Source organism: Clupea harengus, chromosome 1 (assembly GCF_900700415.2).
Source record: "Clupea harengus chromosome 1, Ch_v2.0.2, whole genome shotgun sequence".
NCBI lineage: Eukaryota > Metazoa > Chordata > Actinopteri > Clupeiformes > Clupeidae > Clupea > Clupea harengus.
Genome location: NC_045152.1, coordinates 15200694 through 15210693, shown reverse-complemented (window position 1 = coordinate 15210693; position 10000 = coordinate 15200694). Strand labels below are relative to the sequence as shown.

Below are 10000 nucleotides of genomic sequence, written 5' to 3'. Positions count from 1 at the left end.
GCAGAGGAGAGAGGAGCACCTCACACACACACACAGACACACAACACACACACACACACACACACACACACACACATACGAGAGGCTAGAAACCCATGAGGAGAGCCCAAGGCCACTCTCTCAACCCAGCCCAGTCTGTGCCTCAGTTCAGATCCCACCAGGCGTTCATCTAGAGGCCAGTGGCCATGTCACAGTCACAGGTTTGACACACAGGGATCACATCCACTCATGAGAACATGATGAGACTGTACTGTACTGGGAGTCACTTTGATAAGTCACAGGTTTGATAAGCAGGGATCACATCCACTGATGAGAAATGGTAATTTTTCCAGATTACACCAGATTTCATTCACAGTATTTAAGCTTGTCTTAATACATTAAAGCATTATGGAGTTTTTATCTAAAACCTGTGAGATAGCAGGCTAACTAGCGAGCTAACTAGCGGGCTAACTAGCTAACAGCCAAAGGGCTGAACACAGAGGCCGTGTCTATTACCGCTTACTTTACGAAGTACACTGCAATACAGTGCATAGTGCACACTAAGCACTTACATCTGTAGTGTGTTCAGTCGCTGATTAGTGTTGTCTCAAATGGAACACTGATGGACGCAAATGTGCGAGCCTTTTACCCATAAATCTGTGCGCCAGCTTCCTCCGGCTAACTGGAAATTTTAAACAAAGATGGCGGACCAAACTTCACTGACGGCCGTGTTTTGTATGTAAATGTACATCTTTTGGCGTTTTCTCGCTTAGATTTTTCAAAAGTTACCGAGAAATAGACACTGTACTATCAGATAACACAGTTATTGTAACCAGCAATAATGGTTGAAGTGATTTGCGAGGGGTCAGTGAGCCAACTTTCCAAACTGAAAAGCTGCCCAAAGGGCTCCTCCTCTTCCGCTATGTAGCCAAGATGGCGCCCGTTTAGGGCTAGTAGTGTCCATCGTTTCCACTGCATTTTTTTTACCGTTTGCAGTGCGCCATCCGGGTACTTTCAGTGCCCTGAATTCTGCTGGCTCTGTCAGTGTGAACGCCCTAAGCACTGAAAGTCAGTGTTTGAAGTGCACAAGTGCGCGGTAGTAGACACGGCCAGAGACTAGTCTGACATTCTCACAGACTGCTAGCTGCTAGCTGCAAGCCTCAAACTGATAACACACAAACAACATATAAGAAGGGTGACCAGACGTTCTCTTATGCCCGGATATGTCCTTTTTTTGAGACCTAAAAAATGCGTCCGGCAGGGATACCAAAATCGTCCGGGATTTTGCCTCGTCGGATATTTGTGTTGCTTTTCTCTGGGTCTTTCACGTACTAGTGTGGCTGACTGTCAGTGTCGCTGTGTAAACATGCCAGTGATCAAAGATGAATTATATTACATAGAAACGAGTACCTTATGCTATATATCCCCTCGAAATGACAAACCAAAGGGAAATAGTCAGTGGCAATCTATAACCCAAAATCTGTGTCTTTTTATAAGTGTTTTGTAACTTGTAAAATGTATTTATTTAACATTAATGTAACATTTATTTATTTATTTACTTATCTGTGTCTCTTTACAAGTGTTTGTAACCCCCCCCCCCCCCCCCAGCAGCTTAGTTTGACGATGACCGTGCTGAGTAGTCCTTTACAGTGCCAGTGCGGTTAGTACGTTTATTTTATTTTATTCATTTATCTCTTGAAAATCTGTGTTTTTTTTTTTACAAGTGTTTGTAAACCCCCCCCCCCCCCCCCCCCTTTTCTTTCCTACTGTGAGGCGCATTGTGTTACTTCCTTGTATGAAATGCGGCGTACAAATAAACATTTATATAAACAAATTGGCAAGAATCATAGAAAAAAAAACAACAGCACCTGGCCTCACCCTACACGACTCGGAAACCAAACTCCTGCTCTATGCCGATGACCTGGTTCTGCTGTCACCCACTGAACAGGGATTACAGCAAAATCTGGATCTGCTAGAGCAGTACTGCCAGACCTGGGCCCTGGCAGTAAACCTAAACAAAACTAAAATAATGATATTTGAAAAAAGATCCAGATCTCAGATATAAAAATGCAACTTTACAATAGGGCCCCACTCAATTGAACACACAAATAACTACAGATATTTAGGCTAAATAATCAACTCAAATGGAAAGTTCAATCTTGCAGTGAATGATTTGAGAGAAAAAGCACGCAGAGCTTTCTATGCCATAAAACGACAAATTCCTGTAGAAATTCCAATCCGAATCTGGCGAAAACATTTTTTGGATTAGTAATTGAGCCAATTGCCCTTTTTGACAGTGAGGTGTGGGGTCCACTTACAAATCAAGAATTCAACAAATGGGAAAAACATCCAATTGAGACCTTGCATGCAGAGTTCTGCAAAAGCATTTTAAAAGTTCACAGATGTGCCATACACAATGCATGCAGGGCAGAATTAGGCCAATATACATTGATTACAAAAATACAGAAAAGGGCAATCAAATTCTGGAAACACTTAAAAAGCAGTGACCCCCACTCCCATCATTATAAAGCCCTGCAATACCAAGAGTTGAGCAAAGAAACATGTCCCCTCACTCAGCTGGTCCTGAGCTCTCCAGAACCCCACACACACACTAACACCTTACTAACACCTCAGGACCAGAACAGAACAGCACCTGAAATTAGGATAAACCAAATTGGAAAAACAATTAAGCAAAATGACATAACCCATTGGAAAACACAAACAAAAATACAAAGTAAAATGCAATTGTATTTGGCCCTAAAAAGAAATTATACTTACAATACCTATTTGACCCTGATCACAGACAAAAATCTGAGAACCACGTTGACAAAGTACAGACTCAGTGAACACAGCCTGGCCATAGAGGTGGGTAGGCACAGACAAACCTGGCTGCCCAAGGAAAACAGACTGTGCCCCCATTGCAAACAAGGAACAGTAGAGACAGAGCTGCCCTTCCTGACACAGTGCACAAAATACGAAGACAGTAGACAAAACTATTTCAAAAAGATTGGTGAGGCCCTCCCTGAGTTCCTGCTGGCGAGCAGTGAGGAGAGGCTTTCATACCTCACTGGAGAAAATGAGGAATGCCTCATCCTCGCTGCACAATATGTGACTTCCTGCCATAAACGGAGGGACAGCCCATAAATGAATTAAATTCATGTATGTTCATGTTCATGTTTGTTGTTGTTTTTAATCCCTTGATGATGATTATTATGTATTTGTATTATTGTTCCCACTTCTCCCTTTCCCCTTTTGATATACCTTGTGTATAGATGTATGTATTGTTTATATACGTAATCACTTATTATACACCCAACCCAAATGCTTTGGCAATACTGTAGAACGTTATGGTCATGCCAATAAAGCTTCTTTTGAATTGAATTTGAATTTGAATTGAGAGAGAGAGGGAGAGAGAGAGAAAGAGAGAGAGAGGTAGAGAAAGAGAGAGAGGGGGGGGAGAGAGAGAGAGGGAGAGAGAGATGGAGAAAGAGAGAGAGAGAGAGGGAGAAAGAGAGAGAGAGAGAGAGAGGGAGAGAGAGATGGAGAAAGAGAGAGAGAGAGAGAGGGAGAGAGAGAGGGAGAAAGAGAGAGAGAGAGAGAGAGAGAGAGGGAGAGAGAGGGAGAGAGAGCGGGAGAAAGAGAGAGAGAGAGAGGGAGAGAGAGAGAAAGAGAGAGAGAGAGAGGGAGAGGGAGAAAGAGAGAGAGAGAGGGAGAGAGAGGGCGAAAGAGAGAGAGAGAGAGAGAGAGGGAGAAAGAAAGAGAGAGAGAGAGAGAGAGAGCAAAAGAGAGCCAACTGTGAAGTGAGGCAGCTTCTCTACTGGTGTGTCTATGACTAATACCACTGTGGAACGCCCCACTGCCTGAGCAGAGCCTACACACACACACACACACACACACACACACACACACACACACACACACACACACACACACGTACACATGTGCATACATACATATTGTAACTGTTACTGTTATATCTTGTTTTCGTATTTATCTATATGTGTATCTATATTTATATCGTGTTTTTTGTCCCATATTGACATTGATTCCAAGTTCTGGATCTCAGAAAGGCTTTTCTCATTTAATTAAGTCTATCTGAAATGAGAGACGGGGAAAGAGAGAGAAAGACAGAAAGCTAAGGGGCAGAGAGAGAGAGAGAGAGAAAGAGAGAAAGCAAGTGTCTGTGTTGACCAGCTCAAGGAGAGTGGTTGAGGATCCCCTCCCCCTCCCTAAGCACAGTCTCACAGAGGGAGAATGAGGACGTTTGACACGTCTCCATCTAGTGGTGAGACCAGTACATTACACAACAATAAACACAAATCTGAAACCATGCACAAAAAACCTATTACATATTACACCATACCATACCACATACCACATACAGCCCACTACATACCAGCCCATACACCATACACCACCATACACCACCATACACCATACACCATCATACACCACCATACACCACCATACACCACCATACAACACCATACACCACCATACACCACCATACAACACCATACACCATACACCACCATACACCATACACCACCATACACCACCATACACCATACACCACCATACACCACCATACACCACCATACACCACACAACACCATACACCATACACCACCATACACCACCATACACCACCATACACCATACACCATACACCACCATACACCATACACCATACAACACCATACACCACCATACACCATACACCACCATACACCACCATACACCATACACCACCATACACCATACACCACCATACACATACACCATACAACACCATACACCACCATATACCACCATACACCATACAACACCATACACCATACACCATACACCACCATACACCACCATACAACACCATACACCATACACCACCATACACCATACACCACCATACACCATACACCACACAACACCATACACCACACACCATACACCATACAACACCATACAACACCATACACCATACAGCATACCAGCCCATACACCATACAGCCCATACATCATACAGCCCATTACATACCAGCCCATGCACCATACGGCATACTACACCATATGTTAACTTTAATATTAACTGCTGACTAATCTGCTGACTAACTAACACAGCCACAGCACAGCCAGTATACAGGGTTAACTAACACAGCCACAGCACAGCCAGTATACAGGGTTAACTAACACAGCTACAGCACAGCCAGTATACAGGGTTAACTAACACAGCCACAGCACAACCAGTATACAGGGTTAACCAACACAGCTACAGCACAGCCAGTATACAGGGTTAACTAACACAGCTACAGCACAGCCAGTATACAGGGTTAACTAACACAGCCACAGCACAGCCAGTATACAGGGTTAACTAACACAGCTACAGCACAGCCAGTATACAGGGAGGGTGTTTGCTTCATACCTGTTTGGCGCTGGCCAGCTGCTCCACTAGGAGGCGCTGTTTGCTCTCTGATTCAGACAGTTTATCCTATTGGGAGAAAGTGTGTTGCATATTCATTTCATTATGGACATATTTATGAAATGTAGTATATGTACTGTGTATATAAGGACAATTACAGACCAATGCTGCACTTTCTAAGACCAGCTAATCGTATTAAGATATGGCTTAAGGAACATTTCAAACTAATGCAAAAATCACATATTGCAGGTTTAGAACTGTATGTGTGCGAGTGTGTAACTATGTGTGCGAGTGTGTGTGTGTGTGTGTGCGCGTGTGTGTGTGTGTGTGTGTGTGTGTGTGGAGTGTGTGTGTGTGTGTGTGGAGTGTGTGTGTGTAGTGTGTGTGTGCGTGTGTGGAGTGTGTTTGAGTGTGTGGAGTGTGTGTGTGTGTGTGGGTGTGTGTGTGGAGTGTGTGGGTGTGTGTGTGGAGTGTGTGTGTGTGTGTGTGGAGTGTGTGTGGAGTGTGTGTGCGTGTGTGGAGTGTGTGGAGTGTGTGGAGTGTGTGGAGTGTGTGTGTGTGTGTGTGTGCGTGTGTGCGTGTGTGGAGTGTGTGTGTGTGTGTGTGTGTTTGTGTGTGTGTGGAGTGTGTGTGTGTGTGTGAGTGTGTGTGTGTGTGTGGAGTGTGTGTGTGTGTGTGTGTGTGTGTGGAGTGTGTGTGTGTGTGTGTGTGTGTGTGTGTGTGTGGAGTGTGTGTGTGTGTGTGTGTGCGTGCGTGCGTGTGTGCGCGTGCGTGTGTGTGTGTGCGTGGTGTGTGTGTGTGTGTGTGTGTGTGTGTGTGTGTGTGTGTGTGTGTGTGGAGTGTGTGTGTGGAGTGTGTGTGTGGAGTGTGTGTGTGTGTGTGTGTGTGTGTGTGTGTGTGTGTGTGTGTGTGTGTGTGTGTGTGTGTATACCTGCAGCCTCTTGATCTCTCTGAGGGCTTCTATGTGTTCTTTCCTCACTCTCTCCATCTCATCCAGGTCATCCGAGTCAGACAAGGAGCCCTTAGAGGTCAGAGGTCAGGACAGATTAGAGGTCAGACTACTGTACGTCCACACAGGTAACACAGGAGGTCAGGACAGATTAAAATTCATCCTCGTAACTATGTGTTGGCCCATACAAAAACCTTACTCATGTGCAAATTATACAATACTTTTCCACACATGCACAAATATTTATGTTTTAATTTATGTTTTAAAAGGCTTTATTCTCACCAAGGACCTCCACTGCAGTGAGTGATGTGGTTTTAAAAGGCTTTATTCTCACTATGCACTTGCACTGCTGTGAGTGATGTGGTTTTAAAAGACTTTATTCTCACCAAGCACTTGCACTGATGTGAGTGATGTAGCTCATTCTAACCAAATGGTAAATGGACTGCATGTATACATCACAGAGCACTCAAAGCACTTTACACATTAATCTCATAATATAAATTACACATTAATCTCATAATATAAATTACACATTAATCTCATAATATAAATTACACATTAATCTACACATTAATCTCATAATATAAATTACACATTAATCTCATAATATAAATTACACATAATCTACCCATTCATACACTGATGGCGGAGGCTACTATCTAAGGTTCCAACCTGCACATCGGGAGCGGTTGGGGGTTCAGTGTCTTGCTCGACACTGAGGAGGAGCAGGGATTGAACTAGCAAACTTCTGATTGCTAAACGACTCCTCTACCTCCTGGACCACTCTCTGCAATGCCAGTGTGGTGTGTCTGCCGTAAAGAAGGTGTGTCTGCCGTAAATCAGGTGTGTCGGACGTAAAGCAGGTGTGTCTGACGTAAAGCAGGTGTGTCTGACGTAAAGCAGGTGTGTCCTGACGTAAAGCAGGTGTGTCTGACGTAAAGCAGGTGTATCCTGACGTAAAGCAGGTGTGTCTGACGTAAAGCAGGTGTGTCTGACGTAAAGCAGTTGTGTCTGACGTAAAGCAGGTGTGTCTGACGTAAAGCAGGTGTGTCTGCCGTAAAGCAGGTGTGTCTGACGTAAAGCAGGTGTGTCTGACGTAAAGCAGGTGTATCCTGACGTAAAGCAGGTGTGTCTGACGTAAAGCAGGTGTGTCTGACGTAAAGCAGTTGTGTCTGACGTAAAGCAGGTGTGTCTGACGTAAAGCAGGTGTGTCTGCCGTAAAGCAGGTGTGTCTAACGTAAAGCAGGTGTGTCTAACGTAAAGCAGGTGTGTCTGACGTAAAGCAAGTGTGTCTGACGTAAAGCAGGTGTGTCTGACGTAAAGCAGGTGTGTCTGACGTAAAGCAGGTGTGTCTGCCGTAAAGCAGGTGTGTCTGACGTAAAGCAGGTGTGTCTGCCGTAAAGCAGGTGCGTCTGACGTAAAGCAGGTGTGTCTGACGTAAAGCAGGTGTGTCTGCCGTAAAGCAGGTGTGTCTGACGTAAAGCAGGTGTCTCCTGACCTGTAGCTGTGACGACGTCTCTGACGTGAGGTCATCAGACGCTGACCTCGCCTCCTCCTGTCCTGAAGCCGATGGATCGGCCCTCACCCTGAACAGCTCCTGGGTGATGGTCTCGAAATCTACAAGTTAAACAACAACAACAAAACATTTCATCTAAAAGACCTAGCCTACATACTACGGGTTATATAGTCCCATTCGTGCGCAAGTCGTTTTTTTTGTTTTTGAGTCGTTTAACTTCACAGTTCGCTTTTACGTTGTGAATGTCATTAAAATCCACGGAAAGCATAAGACCTTGATTTTGAAAACGAAGGAACTGTATTACAAAGAGCCTGAAATGAAAACATTTCTACAAATGACCCAGTAAATTTACCACATCACACACAATGCATGCATAATGCAGACACACACACACACACACACACACACACACATAATGCATGCATAATGCACACACACACACACACACACACACTCACTCACACACACATCACACATAATGCATGTTTGAGTGTCCCAGACTGTTATTAAACACTACACAGCAATAGCGATGAAACACTTTGAGATATGGCCATTGCACCAGTCACCCTCTGAAACGACCCAGATGCAAGGACAGTTTAACAATGCAATAATAATGTTAATATAACATATGATGGATATATAAATATAAAAATATGCCTACTGCCGACATTAAAGGCAATCTGCTGTCTGGTCTTGACATACTCATACACCACATACTCCAGCCCTTAGAGGCCCACAGCAGACAAGTGTGTGTGTGTGTGTGTGTGTGTGTGTGTGTGTGTGTGTGTGTGTGTGTGTGTGTGTGTGTACTCATACACATTCTCCAGCCCTTAGAGGCCCACAGCAGACAAATGTGTGTGCAGACCTGCCAACCTTGAAGAAAGTTTTTGAGTACCAGTTCAGTTTGGCAGGGGCTTTGCATACGGTCAATTCCCCACTCACCGCCATATCATCCAGTTATTCAACATAATAAATCAGCGGCGAAGAAAACAATACAATCATATTTTCTTGACAACAATTCCATAAATGAAAAGAGATATTTACATTTTGCATCATTTAGCACTTCTAAAGAATATATATATATATATATATATATATTAAAAGCTCCTATTAAAGTATCCATCTATCTACTTCCAGTGGCACTTGCTCTTGACTGCTTTGCCTCATAGCTTGGCGACTTGGCCTTTTGAGCAGAGCATCACTGAAGCCTTCCATGTGACAGACAGTCCCCTTTGCATTCATGCTCACCTTTCTTGTCACCAAAGCGCTTATCATGTCAGTGCTCAGGGTTGCTCTGTATTGGGTCTTGTTTTTGGTAATGAGACTGAAAATCGTCATCTGACGTCATGATTATTTTATACCTGCAAGGCTGGTCGGTTGACTGGCTGGTGGCTGCATTAGTAGGAATTATTTGCTACGTTAGCAGTCTGTAGTCAAACACCTTTGCAATGGTCACTTTGCCCCAACAGAGCGATTCAAAGTTAGAACAGTCTCCGTGGCGTTTGAGTTAACGTTACTGCAGCTAAATTAGCCTACTCCATCAGTTATTCACACCGTAGCCGTCTCGTAACCAGGCGAATCACATCGTATGCTAGCTACTACGGCTAACTTTTTATACAAATTTATCTGAAGGATATACCCCTTGAAATGCATCATCTCGTTAAGTTACCGAACACATGTTTTAACGTTCTATATGCTAACATTACGGTCACATTTATGTGCTTGATTATTACTCCCCCACTTCCAATTGTACCTCAGCAATGCATTACGCCTTGGTGGATAATTAAGCAGCAGTGTAGTAGTATCAGTGGATGTTGAGTGAGTGAGCGTACTATTGCGGGTCGGGGAGGGTTACAGAACGACAGGCACAAGGTCGTAGCATCTTGAACAATCTGAGGGATGTAGTTTAAATAAATGTACCGTATGGGTTTGTATTGATTGATTTTTTTTTTGCGTAGTTTCAGCTGGCATTTCGTACCTGCGTATTTTGACTAAGAATTGCGTGGTTGGTACACAAAATGCGTGCAGGTTGGCAGGTCTGTGTGTGTGTGTGTGTGTCTGTTTGTGTGTGTGTGTGTGTGTACTCAAACACATACTCCAGCCCTTAAAGGAGAAGAGACAAGCGCGCAAGTCAAGG

At 44.0% G+C, this 10000-nt stretch overlaps 1 protein-coding gene across 1 annotated transcript in view; it reads right to left on the bottom strand.

Moving 5' to 3' along the window:
• stxbp4 (syntaxin binding protein 4) overlaps nucleotides 1–10000 on the bottom strand; it is a 68576-nt gene that overhangs the window by 28806 nt on the left and 29770 nt on the right. Inside the window, exons 14-16 of the mRNA XM_031568728.2 lie at nucleotides 7846–7964; nucleotides 6330–6419; nucleotides 5402–5467 (exon numbers count right to left, since the gene is read on the bottom strand). Coding sequence (XP_031424588.1) covers nucleotides 5402–5467; nucleotides 6330–6419; nucleotides 7846–7964 — 275 coding nt within the window. The remainder of the gene's footprint in view (nucleotides 1–5401; nucleotides 5468–6329; nucleotides 6420–7845; nucleotides 7965–10000) is intronic.